We start from the raw sequence: 21,320 nt of genomic DNA on the forward strand, positions 1-21,320 counted from the left end.
TTATCATCACAAAACACACTTTGTTCAAACTCGACAGAAACAAAATAAAACTCACCAAAAAGTCTCATCTTTCTGCTGTCCCAACGATTGCCAACTCTGGTTTCGTCAAAATAAATGTGTAATTCACAGAGATAGATGTCAACATGGCTGTACACGCTGCTCCTCTGATGTCTCACTTTCTTCTCAGTCCTCTCCAGATATTTTCACATCAGACAAAACCAGAGCCGGTGATTGTTGGAACAGCGGAAAGACGAGTTAAGACGCTTTTAGTGACTTTTATTTTGTTGCTGTACAATTAGAATGTAATTATTTTTCCTATGACAAAATAACCATTTTTTAAATGGAGTCAGGAGGCTCAATAAAACAGCTGTTACTGGTAAAAGGGACAGTTCACCCAAAAATGAAAATTCAGTCATTATCTTCTGACCCTCATGCTGATTGAGGGTCAGGTTTAGTTTTTTAGTCCACATAACACTGTTGGAGTTTCACAGGAAAACAGAGTTGCAGAATCTCCCAAACAATGGAAGTGAATGGTGAGCAGCATTTTTACACCAACCCAAGCAGCTGCAGAAGATCGCTGCCTACCCAGAGCCTGGTTTTGCTCGTGGTTTCTGCCTTTTAAAGGGAAGTTTTTCCTCATCATTGTGACCTGGTGCTTGCTCATGGTGGGAACTGTTAGGTCTCTGTAAAAAATATTATAAAGAGTACAGTCTAGCCCTGCTCTGGATGACAAATGCCAAATAAAAGTAAAGCTGCACTTCTCCACAGAGAGGTCATATATGAAGAAAAAAAACGAAAAGACAAAACAGCAAACCATGTCTTAACACAGCATCATTAGCAGTATTTTGTTCCCACATCAGCCAGTCAGATGTTGGCAGGTACATTTCTGTCTGGAGCGCAGATGTGTGCGTCTGTGTGGCCCGAGGTGATGTGTGGGTCATTGGAGGAATCTGCCCCCCCCTCCCCCCCATATTCAGGCCTGCTGTGTCCGGTGTGTGGACGTGTCCTACCTCGAACAGAGGCTCCTGGTGAGGAGGGAGTTGGGTTTGTCGTCACCTCTGTCAGAGCGATCTCTGCCTCCTGAAACAAACACAGACCATCACACTGCTGTTGTTAAACAGTAGAGATCACTCGGTGCAAAAACATCTTCCCCTCCTATAATGTACTGTAGAAATGTTACATATAAATATTTTTATTGAATTTTTTTCTGATCTTTTATCCAACTTCAGTCCAGATCATCGGTATTAAATATCCATTTTTTTTTTTTTAATTAACCCTTTAATGACATTTTTTCTAATATAAAATCACATATTTTAAATGAGAAAAACATAAAATAAGAAATATTTTCCATATACTAAGTGCAAAGTGGATTTTTTTGGAGGACATTGTTACAGTGTTGAATATGTCAATGATTGACAACACCACTGGTTTTGATGCATTATTATTTCTTGAGCAGTACAAGTTTACAACAAAAAACCCTCACTAGTGTCCCTCTGCGCACAAAATGTTCCCCTCCTTGAAGGTGTTATACAAACTAAATACATAAATATTATTATGCACTGTCATCGAGTCATATCTTTTAACCAACCTCAGTCATGATTAAAAAGTCATGGTTAAAAGTAACTAATACTCTGAGTAGTGTCTGTGACAAATACTTTGTACTTTTATTTAAATATATTTCTGACACTAGTACTTTTACTTGTAATTAAGTACTAGTCAGTGATCTTCTATAAATCTCTTCTTAAGACATTCTTTTATCGGAGAGTCTTTCCTGGTTTTATCTAAGTTTGAACTATTGTGCACTCTTTTTATTTCTTAAAAATGTTTTTACCTTCCTATTTTTGCTCTGTATCATTTTAATCTATCTGTTGTAGCTGTTGTATGACTCTTGATCCTGTCTGTTTTATTTTGTTGCCTTTGTGAAGCACATTTTGAAAAGTGCTCTATAAATAAAGATTATTATTATTATTATTATTATTATTATTATTATTATTATTATTATGATGTTAGCAATGTAACAGTACTTGTATTTAAGTACAGATTTTCATTACAGCCTTCAAACTTACTGCTTTAATGTTTTGGTTTTTACATTTGTTGGTACAAATAACACCACCCCCCCCCCCCCCCCCCCAAAAAAAAAAACAAAAAAAAAAAAACAAAAAAACATACATTGGCAGTTTCCAGACTTACTCTCATGTTTTAGTCATAGGTCAGTTGAACGCTGTGAACATTATTGACATAATACAGAATTAGAGTTACTGCCTCACAGTTGTTTGTCTCCATGAACCAGTCGAGTTACAGTTTACATCCATGTCTGTCCACACTCATATAATGTCTATAGTGAAGACTCTGGAGAATTTAAGGTGGGACTTACCGATATATTGATCTGAAACTTTGAAGGAATTTAATAAAAGGTATTAAGTGTAGGTTTTAGCACACAACTGTGAGGCAGTAATACCATTTTTTGACTGCTCTTTTTTATACGACTCTTCTTAAGCGCCTCACTAGAGGCCACAAGTGATCAACAGCTGCTCAGCAGCTCAGGACAACGTACAGTATGTGGGGATCATGTTAATGCTTGCTGAACTTTGCAAATCTCCATCGGTTTCATCTGGCAGTTGTGGTGGCATTGCAGTAGGTGCTTCACCATCTGTTGCCCAGCAAAGATCTGCACTCTGCTGAGCGATCTCTTCAAAATCTGCATCAAAATTTTGTAGTTTATTCTTATGTGTTGAAGCCCATGCTGTAGTTTCCTTCAGCAACATTAAAAACATATTTCACTTATTAGTTGGATGACACATGTAGAATACTACAAATGTAAAACGAACAAAAAATCATTTGGACTGTACCTGTGTGGCTTCATTGGAGGAGCTTCCAGCGACAGCCTCGTATGGAGGTGGGGGGTCTAACGGGCAGAAGTCCTCCACACCTTTGATCCGAGCCCCGTAGATATGAGGGTCCCCAAGCATCCTGAGACGCACAACAAGTCAAACAACAGACTTGTGAGGGGGTTTCCATGCTGCATTGAGCTCATGTGATGAAAAGCACAAGTCACACTACATCACTGACACAGGTGTGTGTGTGTGTTACCGGCAGGCCAGGCGTGGTGTGTATGAATAAAAGGTGGAGAAGTAGGAGGGGGGAGGGGCCGGGGCCACAAACTCATCTGGGTCAGGGACCTGAGCAGGCTCCTCCCTTTCTTCCACTGTGGTCCTGGGCTCATCCTATCACAGAGACAGAGAGTCAAACACAAATTGCGAAACTTTGTGTAGCCTTAAAGGAATAGTTCAACTTTTTTGGGGTGAAAAGCACTTATTTGCTTTCTTTCAGAGGGTGAGATGTGAGGATCAATACCACTGTAATGTCTGTGCTCTCCACTTCCAGTAACTCCCATAAAATCACAACACGTTAGCGTTTCTGTTTCTGTTTGTGTCCAGGTTTAACAAACAAGATACTTTGACTTTATTCAAACTGCAGGCATATCAGATTTGTTTCTTGAATCAGATCAGACTGACTGTCTGCACCGTTATTTGCAAGTGATCAGATCAGATTTGTGTCCAGACATCACCAAACTATCTGCACAGGTTGCTGTTGTGATACAGTAACTATGTACGTTGGAGATGCAGCTTTTAAATGCAGAAGCATGAGAAATGAAGAGAGCTTGTACATCAGTGTTACTCAACTTGTGGCCTGTGGGCCAAATCTGAAAAACAGACTGACTGCCAGTTTTGTATGATGGGATGAATTATGCTGTTAGTAACAGAGGGCTCATCTTTTTGTGATTTAAGGCTGTGCAGCTCAGGAGGATCAGAGGGTGAGCTGCGTGGAGGAAGACAACTATTAGCTAAAGAGGAGCAAAAGTTACACAGGAACGAGGATAATTCTGATCCCATACATGTGTATTTCATACTGTAAGATCTTAAAGTTGTGTATGTTGTACGTATGCATTGTATATGTGTGTATGTGTGTGTATATATGTATATATATGCACATATACATTCTTTTTAATCCTCTTTAAATTGTGCTATTCTTGCTTAATTTTTACTGTATGTACATATATATATATATGTATATATATATATATATATATATATATATATATATATATATATATATATATATATATATATATATATATATATATATATATATATGTATACATATATATACATATATATATATATTTGTACTTATTACTCCTATTCTTCATAGTCTCTATTATGTGAAGCACTTTGAGCTGCATGCTTTGTATGATAGGTGCTATATAAATAAAGCTTATTATTATTATTATTATTATTATTATTATTATTATTATTATTATATTAAAGGTATAGTGCACCAAAAAATGAAACTTCAGTCATTATCTACTCACCCATTTTGTTAGTCCACAAAACACTGCTGGAGTTTCACAGGAAAACTGTGTTGCAGAATCTCCCAAACAATGGAGGTGAATGGTGACCAGTTTTCAAACGTAAAAAACAACATAAAATGCCTCCATACTGCTCCACTGACATAATATAAGTCTCAACATGCCGTTTGCACACCATCACACCATACACACTCAGTTCAGACAGTGTGCACATGAACGTGGCTCCAAGCTAAGGATGTACAGTGAAGATTCAGGCTAAAAACATGGTGGAAATAACTTTTTTTTAGTTAACTTGGCATGTTGGGACTTTAGGAGACTTGGATTACACCAGACGAGCAGTATGGAGGTATTTTATGTTTTTATCCTGTTGTTTTTTTACATTTGAAAACTGGTCACCATTCACTTCCATTGTTTGGGAGATTTTGCAGCACTGTTTTCCTGTGAAACTCCAGCAGTGTTTTGTGGACTTAAAAAACTATGGCATGAGGTGTGTAGATAATGACCAGATTTTTAATTTTTGGGTGAACTGTCCCTTTAAATATGCTGTTTATTCTGTCCCTGGCTTTCAGTTTCAGTTATGTGTAAAGTTGTGCAAACTCTTTCAAATGTTACCAAAGAATTAACGACTATAATGCAGATGCAAAAATTTAAATAAAACATACAATTAAATTTGTTTATTAACTGGCCCCTGGCCTCCTGTCATTTTGCAAAAGTGGCCCCCGGGAAAAGAAAGTTGAGTATCCCTGCTATACAGAAACATCCACTAACAGTGCCAGCAGACAGTTTACTTCAGTTTGTGTGCACAGACTGATGCTCTCTGTCCTCCATACTGCTCTGCTAGCAGCAGCTGATCAGCTGATGCACTTCCATCACTCTGGATTCAATGTTGTTGGGTTGTGAGTGACAAAAGACACCAATTTTAGTGTCCAGAGTCGTACTGAGACACATCTGTAGATATCAGACTGGAATCGCATTTCAAGCCACCTCTGAATGCGGCTTGGATCTGATTTGTAAAAACTGCATTTTATGTTTTTTTTGCTGCTGACCAGACTTTCTAAAAAATAATCAGGATACAATCTGGATGTGCCAACAAACAGATTTGGGCTGACAGCCTGACAAGGCTTATGAAGCCCAGACAGAGTAGTGGGGAACATCTCGCTCCCTGACAGAAGACAAATAATGGCAGCCAGTACTGACCACAGTTGAGTGTTTCAGTTGAATTGGTGACACACTGCACATGTATGTTGGCTTCTGTTGATGTGATTATTTGTTTCTTTCTGATCATATTGTGGCTTTGGGCACATGGGTTTCATTTGGACTACAGGGATGACGTGGATTTTCCATAAGTTTCAAGCCTGGTTCCCTCTACTCATATATTTTAGTCTGTTTGTATTTCCATCGGATGATGATTAAAATCAGCAAAGACATCAGATATGACCAAGCAGCGGGCTACAACACCAACCAGTTTCATTTAATGGCCGACATTAGCCCTGCTGCAGCAGAGCGGACTGTGGCGATGGGACCGTACCATGCAGGGTGTTCTGGCAGTGAAGATCTGCAGGTATCTGAGGGCAGCAGCCATGAGGCACACAGCTGTGGTCAGAGCGTTCAGAGCACACAGCGCAAACAGCACTTTCTGTAGAGAAAAAGACAACGAGACCCGTGAAAACAGAGCAGACAACTACTTTATCTGTTGCCCGTATTCAAAACTATATCGTCTACAAACAAGACCGTAGGCTATGTGATGGGTCAAAGACGTCTCAGAACCACATCTGTTTCAGGATTGGTGCCAATCTGCTGCAACGTTTGTGATTTCATCAACAAGAGCAAAACTAAATACTTTCAGTAAATATGCACCATAATGGAATGATGCCTGAATTGTAAATAAACTTATTAAGTAAATCACGCTCCAAACAGTAGATGAAAAATGAATCTGATTAAAGTAGGAATGTCAGTTAATCTGTCTGCATTGATCTATAAATTAATACGTATTCTCATGTTTGCACGAGACACTGTGGTGCGAGTCCACATAGATAACCTATGAGCCAGCACGGAGACATTTATGCTCAATGTGTTGTTTGTTACAGTATTCTCTAAAAACCAGAGGGCGCACAGACAAAATATTCAACTGGAAGAACATCATTATCCAACATGGCTGCTCCCGCTGACCATGAAGCTCGTCGCTGCTGAGAAGAATTTTTTTGCTCATGACTGTAAAAAATGACAAAGTCGACGCAAGACAAGATGTGTTGACCGTTGTTTATCTGCAGAGAGACATCTCAGTGGAGACTGATGCGTCCTATCGGCAAGGAAATGCAGCTGCAGCTACATGTAGCAGCTAAAAAACGTTATATTTTTATTAGCATGAGCTGGAAAAAAAACAATAATGGACTTAAAATCACCAGGATACAAACACAACTCCAAATGACATATATAGTTGAACGTGTACATAATAAACTGCTTCTTTACATGTCAATTTGAAGCAGAGGTTCCCAAACATTTTCTGGCATGTCCCCCTTTCAGAAGCTGGAAAAAGCTTTTCCCCCCCTATGGTAATCTTAATTACGTTCCCAAAATACACAATCACTTATGTTAACCAAAAATATTTTAATGTTTCAAATGAAATGATCCCATCATCATATTTGTCATTCATAGATGAGTCCTGTTGATCTCCTCTCATCATCAAAAGATACAATCAAAGTTGGTACAAACAGCTGGTAAAATAAAGTGACAACATTGCTGTGGGTATACAGGAATTTGTAATTGCATTTATAATCATTTAGATGTGATAAACAATTTTTTGGTTAGAAACCTTGAAAGTGCTTTAATTTTACTCTTAAGAAGCTGTAGGGACCCTGAGGAGAGATCAGTGATGTATTTCATCATAATAATGATTTTTATGGGGGGATTTAATAGACAGAATATCAAACTGTGTCCAATCACTACACAAATGTACATGTCATCCTGCTCGCCCAGACTTCCTCCATGTTAAAATGAGAGGTGCAGCCCACACTGGGACCGCCCAGTTACAAAAATTCAGAGGTGCACGCCCGAGCAACTTTTTGTAGCCTTTGCACTCGAGCTGACACAGAACATGATGTCATTTTGTCGCACGGCGGGCTCACCATGGAGAGCTTAAATCCAGCTTTTGTCACTAAAGGCACAAAAACATGGGAAAACAGGCTCCAAGTATCCTTCAAACCACTGCAGTCATCTAAAGGCAGCAGGACACAAACTGACAAATCTGCAGGCTCTGATGTGAAAAGTGCCACGTCAGAGTGCAGTGACATTACACACAGCAGTTCATTGTGTTCACCTTCATTAAATCACCTGCAAATGACACCCGGCTGTCAGAACATAAACACACACACCTCTACACACATCAGACTGGTTGGTTATAAATCAATATTCTGCATGTTCTTGTGTGAAACATCAGCATTTTGCATGTAAATGCAGGCTTCTAACAAACATATGTGATGTAAATGTGTAACTATTTAAATGTTCATTCCTCCTCAGGATGTGTTCACTGGTCGGCTCACAGTACAGTGCTGTATGCGTGGAGGCGTACCTTCAGCAGGATCCTCATGGTGCTGCAGGAGTGAGCAGGGTGGAGCTCCAGCAGCTTCTCCTCGGGGCATTTGGAGGTGGGGGACAGGGAGCAGCAGTAACACACATCTCCAGCCTCACTCTGAAACAACACACACACACACACACAGACACATACAGGTGACTTACTCTGATATGATTTGAAGCATTTCTTAATTCAAGACACCCTGTAAAGTTCAGAATGTCTTTATGGGGAGCACCTTAAAAATAACAACGTACAGAGTAAACTACACAGCTCAATCAACCAACCAGTGGATGTTAAAGCTCCTTGGAGGCTGAATAATATTATTCTGGCAACGCCCTGATATTACAACTTGGTTCTTACAGGACATTCTCAGACAATAATGATCAGAGAGTCAGTGGAGTCTGTTTTTTGTACAACATGGAACAAAATGATCAGTACAGAGAGTCAGCTAGGGCTGTTCCACTAAGAATACTTTCAGGTGAATCAGCTTTAGTTATTCCTTTTTTTTTTCCCTCAGTTCAGTGTGTCACATTAAATTCGTCTATCAACCTACATGAGTGTGTCTTCATCATCTGATGTGAAAATATCAGATTTTCACACGGTCAGAGAAAGTAAAAGTGTGTGCCCTGTGTGTGAGCTCAGTTATAAAACCCCAGCGCACCGTGGAGCCTCTCTCCTGGGCTGCTCACAGTGCTGCCACTGCAGCGCATCATTTCGGGACTTCATTTTGACCCTACACTGATGCTAAAGCAGTGGAAAAATGAACTTTTTGGTCAGCTTTATCTTGTTTATGTCCAGGCTGAATGAAGTTGAAGATGATGATGTTAGAATAACAGAATAGTTTTGCAAAGGGAGTCTGGCAATAACAATGAAACAACCAGTTCTGGTTTAATAAAATGTATCTTTCTCCTGGTCTGTCACTGTAGGGATAATTTCCAGAATGTTGTCAGACACCTAGAATAACGATCTGAGCCAATCTGAGCACAAGAAAACAAGCGTCACCTGTTCTGTGCGCTCCACCGGTGCGCTCTGGTGAGGTGTCTGACAGCACATGACCTGCACTCTGTTTCTGTCACTCTTCTCTACTTCCTTCACAGTTGGTTTTGTGGTTGGAGGGGATTTAGAGACTCGGTTTACAGTTTGCAGTTTATAGCCTGCTGTTGCATTTCTCTGTGTACACTGACGCAGCTTAAAAACAAGAGCTGAACCTTATTGAATCCAAAATAAATTCACAATTCTCTTTTTTTATAATTCCTCATTGAAATATTCTCCCTTCTATCTGTTTTATCCTGTTATTGTAATGCACACAGTCTGACAAAGAAAAAAAAAACAAAAGCTCGACTGGGAGAATCTCAGTTGACTGGGGCATCTCTGACTGAGGCCTGATGATTTGAATTTTTGACTTTAAAGTTATAGTTCACCCAAAAATGAAATTTCACTCAATATCTACTCAGCCCTGTGCTGATGTGAGGATGGGTGAAGATCTTCAGTTCACAAAACACTCCTGGAGCTTCAGCGGAAAACAGAGTTGCAACCAAATCCAGTACAATTGAAGTGAATGGTGACCAGTTTTAAAATGTACAAAAAGAACACAAAAAAAAAAAACACGAAATGTCTCCATACTGCTTGTGTGGTGTAATCCAAGTGTCCGTAAGCCACAACATTAAAATGTGACCCAAAAAAAAAGACGCCATTTACACCATGTTTTTAGCCTAAATGTCAACTGTAGCCTCTCTCACAGGTACACAAGCTCTCACCGAAGCGGCGCAACACGAGATATATCAGATCTCACGATACCTTCACATCTGTGTTTACATGCTACCTGGAAGAGACTCAGACAACAAAGAGAGATCTGCTCAGAAATAGTGACTTGTTATGTGTCCAGTTGACTTCGCAAACTTTCAACAAAGAAGAAAATATAGATATAGAAGAGGAACATCATTTCTTTGCTGCAGCTGTGCCGCTTGGGTGAGAGCCTGTGTACCTGCTTCAGTTGTGTGAACGAGGATCAGGTCTGAGAGACTACAGTTGACATTAAGGATAAAAACATGTTGTAAATGGTGTCTTTTTGGGTCATATTTTAATGTTGCGGCTTACAGACACTTGGATTACACCACAAGAACAGTATGGAAACATTTTGTGTTTTTTGTGTTCTTTTTTTTACATTTTAAAACTGGTCATCATTCACTTCAGTTGTACTGGATTTGGCTGCAACGCTGTTTTCCACTGAAGCTCCAGGAGTGTTTTGTGAACTGAAGATCTTCACTCATCCTCACATCAGCACAGGGCTGAGTAGATATTGTATGAAGTTTCATTTTTAGGTGAACTACTGCCTTAAGGAGAGAGGAGGCAGCCCAAGTGGAAGCCACAAAAAGTATACACAGACATAACATATTACACAATTGCCTAGAAAGGGTCACTCAGTAGTGTTTTTGTACAGTATAACTTCAGTTTTCTTTAAGATGCATAGAATAGTGTGATGGTATGCAACCAATCATCCTGGGTTCAAACCAAATTTCATGAAAATCGGTCCAGAATTGAGCATATTTCAGTAAACTTTGTAGTGAGGTCTGCCACTCTCACCAATATGGCGCCACACAGACACATAGCAGCAACATACAGCTGCAGCCAATGAGGTAGAGTCAAGATGGTGGCAAAGATGATGAAAACAGGGATTTATTTATCTTGTACTCTACCTAGCTTTAGCGGATCTTTACATATCAAACACGGAATTGATCCACAGATGCGCTAGTTTAAAATGAAACTAAACTTTACAATGGATGTCAGTTTTTGAGCCCTGACAAAGGCCAAAATGTGGCCTGAATCAGACTACGTGAGCCTTGTTTTTAGCCTAGCGGTTGTTGAGGACTTGTGGCCAATTCAGAGGAGTGAAGAGTCAGCAGTCGATACAAACAGAGCAGTCAATAAAACAGGTTTTTAAAGGTTTTTCAAAAATTGTGAATAACCGCAACCACAAGAGGTCCTTCAGCACAAAGTCATAAATGTACAGAAGAAATATGAAGCTGAGTAGTATGACAGATTAGCTGTGGACAGAATGGACAGTGGCTCCACCCTGCTGGTAGCTCACACACTCACACACTCACACACATCACATGATCTCTGCCAGGCAATAATAATATGCCCCCCAAAGTTATTTCTGCACAAGCCATGAGTCAGTTAAATATTAATTACTGAAGAAAAGATCTGTTTACATATGACGCCAAGTGAAGCTACATTGGGAGAGCTGCACTAGATCAGCATTAAAATAGGGCCACGCACACACACAGACACACACACACATACACACACACACAGAGCAAACATACACACAGGTCTCTATTTATAGAGCAGAGTGCAAAACAGTGCATAACACCCATCTATTATTATACATGCAACCTCCCACACAAACAAGACAGATGGACACAAATACAAGTGGACAACAGAGTGACAGGAGACGGAGACGGAGGAGAGGAAACCTGGCAGGGAGAGAGGAAGGAAAGACGAGACAACGGCAGGAAAGGTCAAAAGTTCACACAGACAAGCTCTGGCCTGAAAAAGACTCATCACATTTCCTGCAGCCTGAGCGGCAAGAAATCATTTCACCCTGTCAAAGCCGAGACGGAAGAGCTGTGCAACAACCCCCAACGACATACTGCTAACATGTTAATACACACATCCAATACAGTGTGTTTAAAAGATCAATACATGATAATAACAAGACGGTATAGGCAATAAATAATCATCATAGTGTCTCCCACACAGACTTTACTTCGGCTGGTGCGCTTGTTTGATTTTAGAGTAGTCCTTTACAATGTGTACACTTTTTTAAAAAATTCTGCACCTTAATTCATAAGAGAAATAATAATTTAGTGATCTTGATGCCAAAATGTTCATTGGACTTGTCAGTGTGTATGTAGTGATGTTGTCTGCCTGTTTGATGTCCCTGAAACTGTTGTAATGAGCTCAGCTACAATGATGCAAGATGAAGACCATCATCATGTGTGATCATTAATAAATGATTGACTGATTGATTGATTCAGCTCTACTCATCATACAATAACTCTGTGCAATAATTCACATGTGCAATACTGACTTGAATTAACAATAACTTGTGCAATAACTCACCATGCAACACATAAAGCATTGTTATTACACCGTTATATGATTGAAGCTTGATGCACATTTCTGTACAGAATTTTACATCCATTCTCATGTTTCTGTTCACCATTTATTTTCTATATATTGCAGTTTTAGTACAAGTACAAGTACTTACATTTGAGTACTTGCTGATACAGAGTACTGACACGAGTACTTAATGATGCAATTAAAGTTCTTAAAATAACTTTAAAAACATGTTTTATTTTTGTCAGATGTTCCTCACGTTCTAAATGTAACAAATCATTGTTGCTGTTTCCTGCTGCTAGTGTATAGTTACTGTACACATGTCATTTTTGGGTTATTTGTAGTAAGTTACTTTACTAATATTGTGTTCCTTATTAAGCTGTAGATTACTGTGTACATGACATATTCCAGTAAGAATAATTCCACAACATTATTATGGACTTGCAGAATTAAGTTTAGTGTTACATATAATTATTTCATTATCATTTACAGCACTTTAACTAGTATTTTAATGACACATTTACATGTGTAGTATTTAAGTATCTATATATTTTCTATTTTGTGACTGGAGCACATGTAACATCAACAATTTACCCCCCAGGGATCAATAAAGTATTTCTGATTCTGCTTAAAGGGCTGTACCAAACAGTTTCAAGGCTTTGCTCATAATGTTGACATTGAAATTCTACATCAACATTCATTTTTTTTGCATATCTATTCATTCTGCTTAAACCCAGTATTTCTGTTGCAGATGCCGATCAGGCTCCACTCATATTATTAGTATTACTCTATTTGCAGAGTTAGATTTCAGTGGTGGCTGCATAAGATTGTTCCCGACTCTCATGAGCCAAACATTTCCAGTAACTCCAGAGCGTTCAAAAGTCAAAATATATTAAGAAAAGATTCACAACAAGTTTTCATCTTACAAAATATTCTGCTTCAGTCCATATTTGATGGTGTTTTGCCTTTCAGAAACATTTTCACTGCAGTTTGCTCTCCAACTTGCAGCACACAAAGACACACACTTGTATTAACGGGGCAGTCTGCAGATTAATATATTCATCGCTAACTATTTTGAGAATTGATTAATCAGTCTGAGTAATTTCCTTAGGAAAAAAAAACATTAAAATTTCCTGCTTTCAGTTTCTTGAATATGAATATTTTTTTGTTTCTCTTCTCTTCTCCGACAGTAAACTGAATATCTTTGGCTAAAAATATTTGAGGACGTCATCTTAGGGTTTGGAAAACACCACTTGACATTTTTCACCACATTCTGACATTTTAAAACAAACAACTATTAATCAATTAATCGAGAAAATAACTGACCGCTTAATCGACTATGAAACTACTAATTGTTAGTTGCAGCCCTAGTCTGCAGCATCTAACAGCATCATATGACATCACTGATGTCAACGAAATTGCAGAGTTCTGTTAATCTAAGAAAGTTTGTCTAATAAAAAAAAAACAGACTCATCGAATCTGATGAATCACTTCACTCAAATTGATGATTTTTAAATTAATTCTTTGGTGATGATGTCATAAAGTATGACAAAACCGAAAACCTTGATTTTCTTTTCTTTTTTTACCGTTCAAACTTTCGAGCGCAGGACACTCCAACCAGAGAAAAGATAGTGAGATGGGCTGGAGGAGGGTTGGGGGGCATCAGGACCAGCAGTTCAGACTGGAGCAGATGGATGTGGACATGGAGTTGATATTGATGTTAATCCACACACACTTACACACACTTAAATGTCCTAACAAAACAAGTTCAGCTGCAGTCTATAGTGGTTTTATGGTTACAATACGGAACACAAACTCCAATAATTTAGGTTACACCCTATTTGCTTAATTTTCCTGTCTAATAATCCATTTCCACTGCTGCTAAGATGTTTGTGCCTGGTCTTCAGAGGCATAGAAGTTCCCCCGTAAAATTGCATAACCCTCGTAAATCCAGCAGAATACACAACCATCCTCTGTTCACACGTCTCCTCCTATTATCAGTTTTGCGAAATTCTCCCTTAAATGCCTCAGCCTGAGTAGATCTGACCTCATTGGAGTGTTTATTCCCTCTTCTCTGAGCAATAAGTCCAGATTTATGTGGGACTTTACAGAGTGATTGATTTCATTACGACTGACCAAGGTCATTTTAGCACACGCTGAAAAACACACACACCCACATAAAAACACACACAGTTCAACAGTTTCCAAACATAACATCATCAGATTCAGCTGAAATCTAATTTCCTTGATGAACCTTTGGCAATATATCATCTTGGATTTTGTAGTATTTTGTATGGTTGTTAATAAATAAATAAATAAATAAAGATTTTTTCCATCCAACATGATTAAATTATAAAAGCTTTGCTTGCCATGTTATATCCTCCTCCAGTAAACTGGTTCAACATGGAATAGATTAGTGAACATGATGCTCTCAAGATGTCATTTCCTACCAGCTTTCCACAGGAGGAACAGAAGGAAGCAGAGAGACCATGAAGTAAAAAAAAAAAAAGACTTCAGATGAGGAGACCAAAACCAGACAGACTCAAACAGACAGGTAACAGGCTCACCAGTTGGCAGCTGGTCATGCTGGAAACCAGCTGGGCTCCCTGGCAGCACAGGATGAATCCAGCCAGATTAAGGAGCACACACACCACAGACAGCAGGACAAACACATTGACCTGGAGATGGAGGGATGGGGGGGTGGGGGGGGTGGGGTGGATGAAAGAAGAAGGGGAAGATGGATTATTGTGGTTTGAACACTTGTGTCCAAGCCTGTGGACATATTCTGTCAAAAATATTTGATGTAATCACATGGCGAGAGACAAAACTGTTGTGTACGTGCTGAACACAGACACATGAGATGACATTAGATTAGAATAAAGTCCATCTGAAATCACTAAAGTCAACAGTAAAACCAGTTGTCTTATATATTGTTAAGATTATTTTAGTGCTGAAAGAAGAAAGACGTTCTTTGAAGAAATAATATAAAACCTGCCCTGAAGACTGAAGAAAGTTCTGTTTGTGTTCTGATGAAGACTCAGTTGAGTCCAGACACGTTGGTGTATCCAAGACTGAATAAAGGATTTTTTAATTTATTATCAGAGCGCCTCAGATCATTCCAGACTGCCATTCATCACTTTACACGCTCATCCTCAGGAAGCTGGACAAGCTGTGTTTGTCTATTTTTAGAGTCAGTGACAAATAAGGGTTTTTAAATCCTTTAAAAACTTGTTTTAAAACCATGCATCAGGCTTGTTAAAAAGTACATTTTGTATTTATATTAGTTACATGTGATTTTAAATGATATTTGTGACATTTTTTTATAAAAGGTAACATGGAATGCACCTGAAAATGTCAAGTGGTGTAACCACAAAGGAACGAGAAATATCAAACATTGTGGGTACCCATACAAAAAGTACATTACATGAAAATATATTTCATTAGGATCAATTAGGATTGCAATATTGAGTGGGAGATTTATGCTGAAAACACCTGTTTGCTAAATAATCTTTGACAAAGTATGTAAAATTGTGTAAAAAAACATGTTATTACAGTGTAATAGTTATTATATTGTATACCTCATTAATTTCCCTGCATATTATCATGTTTTTTATGAAAAATAATGGTTACTATAATGGCCACTTGACAAAAACCAGTTACACCACCTGAACATGTTACTTCTACAGTCAAACTTGGTTGGTTGTTTAGCAGCTTGTTAATTAAACCAATGTACATCACAAGACCGTGGTGTTTCAAATGGTTAGTTCAGATTCACTGAAGTCGCACAATGACACAAACAAACTAACCGATTCAGGCGGCAGGAGACCAGCAGCTCCTGTGTTCTGTGAGGTAAAATTATTGTTTTTGCTAAAGGAGTCTGGTGACTTTGGGGTGAGCGATATTTGATTTATATAACGGTGGTTTGAAAAACAGATATGCTAGATCAGTGATTTTGAATGTGTGGGCCAAAATCTATGCAAATTATAATATATAGCATATCAAATTCTTATTTACCGTGCCTATCTTTCTTTTAACTGCCTGCCAGTCATCATTCATCACAGATCATAAGCTGTCAGTGTTGAAATGGACCGGTCTGTACTCACACCAAAGTTGCTCTGCTCCTGTGCCAGCTCACAAAAATGGACATGTTTTTGAAAAGGAAAAGCCCCAGTGAGCAGCTGCAAAAAATCCAGAGAACTCCTGGCCAAGTAAAACTCGCAAGTATGGATTTACTGCTGCACTAGTTTGACTCATCAGACGCACGTTGCAGGTGTAAGTCCTGTCATTGGTCGCTTGCTCCAAGCAGCATCACAGCATCTGCGTCTATATTTTCAAAGTCCCCAGGAAACAACACAAAACCCCTGAGCTGCAACCTACACGCTGAAAACGGCAAATTAACGTCTGGGATGCTGGTGGTACAAATGTAAACAGGCCAACAGCTGGAAACGCTATTAGTGTGGCCACGGGTCATTTTCACAAGAAAACACATTTTAAAATTTAGACGGCCTAGATACAGGATAGACCTGTATCTGTAGTTTTATTTTAGATGAGGAGACATTAGCTAGAAAGCCAGTGTGGGCTGTTGTTGTTCAAAGTCTGTGACTCTTGTATAGTTTGTTGTCTGTCTGAAAGTCAGTGGGCCTTTCTCCACACAGTCCTCACCTAATTTGAACTTGTGTTTTTGGGGAGTTTGAACTTGGCCAGCTCAGGAGTTCTCATGAGGACACGTGAGGTTACTGGGACAACAGCATTCTTACTGACATCTGCACCTCAGCCTGCACAGCTGATTTCACTTAAAAATAACCGTCTACATCTGTCGTCTGACAAAATCACCTCAAGTCAAGAGGCACACTTACTAGCAATTAAAGACCTTTGACTGACTACTTGTTGAACACTCAGTTCCGAGACTTCTCTTTCTACCCCGTCTGCTTCAGTGACACATTTCACTTTTCGCTGCGGTCAGATTTATGGGAGGGAAATTGGGCAACACATGCGAGCCTGACAGACTCTGTTTTGGTTGTGTGAAGTCCATTTCTGATAGTGCTGGATTCTTGTGAACTACAACTCCTTCTTATTATGAGTGCTGGTGGGATATTCCAGGAAGGTCAGCCTGTTTATACCGTGCTGCTGATGTTCCATCCAGCTCACTAATTATATCCATACTTGTGTTACAAAGGCTCATGGTTGCTTAACAGTGATTACATTAGGACTGACAGTCAAGAAAGTTTTTAATAGAATCCACAGATAATCTTTCCCACGACCCACTGAACTGTACAGACTGGTGAGTGAGCTAACAGATCTTTCCTCTTTACTCAGGAAGTTTCTTCAAAACAGGAAATCGATCCGGAGCAGCTTTAGCGCGCTGATTATATTCTCAGAGAAACTCCCAGTCCAACACCCCGCGACACTGATGAGACGGTATGGGATTCCATGCCATCGATAACCTGATCAATCGCTCACACCTCCAGCTTTGTCTGAGGCATCATACACAACCACAGACCGACAAACACTGTCTGGTGGCAGTGAGCTGCCTCGGTGCTCTGAATCTTTCATTACATCCTGGCTCAAATGGAAATGGACCCACAAAGCTCAGCTCAGATTGAGTTGCATCAGCACTGTCAATGCAATGTGCTCATTCTTCCACGACGTTCACTCAAAGAACTTAATACTTGATGGGATCATTTTCAAAAAGCAGCCAGAAAGTTCAGAGGCAAGTATTCAACTTTCAGAAAAAAAAAAGTCCAGAGCAGAACTGAAAGGGTCAGTAACTCAGTAACTACTTTAACAGAAGTGTTTGTCAGATGGTCTGAAGTCCCAGTGGCACCCACGTCTTTGCTGGGTGACTGTGTGAGACAATTTCTGCAATCTGGCCGGGTGTGTGGAGGCAAGAAGATAAACCTGAGTGAGTTTCACATGTACAAATGAGAGCAACGATATAAATCACAAGAGGGACTAGCTGAGTTTCAATAAGTCAATCAAAAGAAAATTAGTGCCAACTATTTTGATAATCGGTTAATGGTTTTAGGGAAATTTAAAGCAAAAATGTCAAATATTTGCTGGTTCCAGCTTATAAAATGTAAGAATTTGCTGCTTTACTTTGTCATTTATGATAGTTTTTGGATTTTTAGATAAAACAAGAAATTTGAAGATGTAACTTTGGGCTCTGGGAAACTGTGATGAGAATTTTTCACAAATTTTTTGACACTTCATAAAATAAACAATTAGTCACTTAACAATGAAAATTATCAGCAGCCCTAACCCAAATGTTTCGCAAACTTTAACCAACTTTCAAGCAAACTGGCGAAAGAGGATGTAAATGATTGCTTGTTTCTATCTGCTATTCGGATGCGATTATTACATATCGGTATTGAGATAAGCAGTAGGGGGCACCAACTTTCCAGTCACAAAACCATCATACCATTGCAGAAGAAGAGGTCACAACAAGATAACACAATTAAAAGAACACTGAATCACAGATCGTGAAAAACGAAGTAGAGAACAGGATGGAAATCAAACATTTCTGTTAGTTTCATGTATTAATGTGAGGAACGTTCCATCTGCTCTGTGTGTAGCCATCATGTACGTATTATAGAGCCACGAGCTGATCAGTCATGTATGTTAGGCCTAAGTGTTTCCATCTTCTGTTAAACTTAATTCCTTTTCAAAAAAGGCAAAAACCACCTCAAGTGAACAAAAAAAACTTATTTGCAAAATTGAGGAAGTTTTTCCTTTTCAGATTTTTTTTTTCCATTTCCATAACAATACCTTGACAGAAATACGTCTGCTTTCAGATGTGGTTACATAACCCTGGCCTTTACAGTTATAGGACGATTTTCAAAATGTCCTACAACTAAATTCCACCAGGCACGTCTGCTCCACATCAGCCGGAGCTGATCGCAGCCATTCTACACAATGCTTGTGATTCCACCAGCAGCTCCCAGGAGCAGCTCTCCGCTCCACTTCAAATACGTGTCGAGTCTATTTTTGACAGATGCCGGGTCAATTAGCACAGAGCAGATCGAACGGGCGGGAAGTCAGACAGAAAACAGGAGAATCCGATTAATTTTCAAAATAAAAGACCCCGCACAGACTCACAATCATAAAGACAGACAGAAAAGAACCACAGAGTCTGCTTATCCATGGTAGAAGCACAAAGAGCAAGGAAAGAGGACATAATCAACAAAGTCTAAGCAAGTGCTCCGCTGCTGAAATGCTTCTGAAACGCTGCTGGTGGGGCTTGCAGACATGCGGAGGAGGGATCAGAACCGTGGCAGTGATGTGCCATGCTTGGTGGAATCAATCGGTTAAACCGTTTTTAATATTATTAATGATCAACATTTTACAGCAATAGTCATTCAACGCATTTACACTCAGTACTTATCTCCTCATAAAGTCATTTTTATCATAAATGGCACCATCATCACACTGGATTTGACTTGCCTTCACACACACAGGGTATTGACAGGAAACAATGCAGCATGTAATCCAGTGTTACTGTTTGTAATTTGATCTGGTTGATTTCAGCCTCACTGTTTACTGTCCACTCTCCTACAGCCATATCAGAGCTAGATTTAGTTACTGCTAATGCTAACACAACATTTCCTACTGCTGCTGCCTCACAAAACACTTCAACCTTTCCTCGGTTCACCCCATGACACCATTTATTTACTGTTCTGGCTGTTTACTTAGTGAGGTATTTGGAAGGAATCCCTATTTCTACACCCTTATTACACAATATCTGTCTTTCCTTGATCTAGATCTAGTTTGTCCAATCAAGTGCCATAAAGAGCAGATTAATGTACAACAGAGCCTCAGCAGATGATTGCATCAGGGGATGGTTCCTGGAAGCCTCCAGACTGTTGGGCTCTGTTGGACAGCCCTCATTAGGTGATCATTTAAATCCACCTCTTCCTTTTACTGTTGGATTCAATTTAAAAGCAACATAACATTGTAATCAGTGTAATCACTGCTTCGTAAAAAGATCCAAAACCTTTTTCCCTTACCAGAAGCAGCATTGGCCTTCTCCATGTTGTGAGGCCTACGATGCCTGACAGAATGACCTGGAAACACATGAGGGAAAACAATGTTCACAATGTGCAAAAGACACAACATAGAACTATACAAACACATAAAAATGCATAGATCTGACAAAATGTAACACAAATCTACTCCTTTCATTACTTTGAAGGAGTCTAGCTCACATTTAGTACAGGGGTTGTGCGCGATTAGTTGACTACACAATTAAACATCTCAACCCTCACTAGTCTGCACCAGAAATACTAGTCAGTTAAACTATTTATCAATATTTTATTCATGCACAATGCCAGTTATCTGTTGCCTCTAAGGTGTTATGCAGCCGCCCGCCACTAGTCAGAGCTGCAGCCCCATCAGACAGCAGCCCCTCCCGCCATACACTGTAAGTGCGCATTATGGCTGTCACTTTTTATTCATTATTGTTTCAGACATTCGTTCAGACATGAGGTGAAAAGTTCATGTTCGAGCTGTAATTACCTGTTCAAAATGTTGGCTGCAGTCTATAGGTGCATCAGACAATCTGATGTAGTTTGCCTTGTGACCCAACAGAGGGCGCTCTAAGAATTCACTATCATGTTGAGCTATTGCATGCCCTACTCACCTATCACTAAACAAAGCTAAAGTTAATGGACAATAGCGAGCAAAGCTGTCCTGAGCGGATAATCACAACACCAAAACACCTGAGAAGCAGCGTGTAGTAAGGCTGTTTGTCGACTTTGTGGAAAAGCTGTCTTACTCTTCAACGACAACAAACCTGCGAGCTCACCTGCTAGCTTACCACCCAACTGAGGCAGCAGAGGCACCACAGACGAGCGGAGCAGCGCCAAGTGTACCGAGGGTTCGAATTTATCCTAATGAATTAAATTCGTTCAACCTTGATTTTTTGAAAATGTGACAGCCCTAGCACGTATGTCCCGATGGCCCAGGCAACCCCGGATGTTTTTATCAGCAAAGTCGGACTGATGACAGCTCATAAAACCAGTGTGGTTTGGCAGTGTTTTAATCTAGAAAATGGAAATAACGTTGAATGTAGACTGTGACAAAATAAACTGGTATATAACCCCTTGACTAGAGCAACATGTGACCACATTCAGCACAGACACCAACATTTACCTGCAAGTAGAGCAGCTGCTGCTGCTGCTGCTAGCACACTGTGTAAGAGGCTGACAGCTAACATCAGCTCTGGGTGGTTTACCTGCAGACACTGTGACTCTCTTCAGTATG

At 39.5% G+C, this 21,320-nt stretch overlaps 1 protein-coding gene across 3 annotated transcripts in view; it reads right to left on the reverse strand.

The window, feature by feature from the left end:
• entrep1 (endosomal transmembrane epsin interactor 1) overlaps positions 1 to 21,320 on the reverse strand; it is a 30,743-nt gene that overhangs the window by 3,145 nt on the left and 6,278 nt on the right. The window contains exons 2-8 of one of the 3 annotated variants that reach the window (XM_084729219.1): positions 20,066 to 20,122; positions 14,630 to 14,740; positions 7,938 to 8,057; positions 5,898 to 6,005; positions 3,091 to 3,224; positions 2,850 to 2,970; positions 1,011 to 1,080 (exon numbers count right to left, since the gene is read on the reverse strand). In XM_084729219.1, the coding sequence (XP_084585345.1) occupies positions 1,011 to 1,080; positions 2,850 to 2,970; positions 3,091 to 3,224; positions 5,898 to 6,005; positions 7,938 to 8,057; positions 14,630 to 14,740; positions 20,066 to 20,122 (721 nt within the window). The remainder of the gene's footprint in view (positions 1 to 1,010; positions 1,081 to 2,849; positions 2,971 to 3,090; positions 3,225 to 5,897; positions 6,006 to 7,937; positions 8,058 to 14,629; positions 14,741 to 20,065; positions 20,123 to 21,320) is intronic. The other 2 variants (XM_084729223.1, XM_084729222.1) reach the window with 2 other exon arrangements.

The sequence above is a fragment of the Lutjanus erythropterus genome, chromosome 10, assembly GCF_056507025.1.
Source record: "Lutjanus erythropterus isolate fLutEry1 chromosome 10, fLutEry1.hap2, whole genome shotgun sequence".
Taxonomy (NCBI): Eukaryota; Metazoa; Chordata; class Actinopteri; order Lutjaniformes; family Lutjanidae; genus Lutjanus; species Lutjanus erythropterus.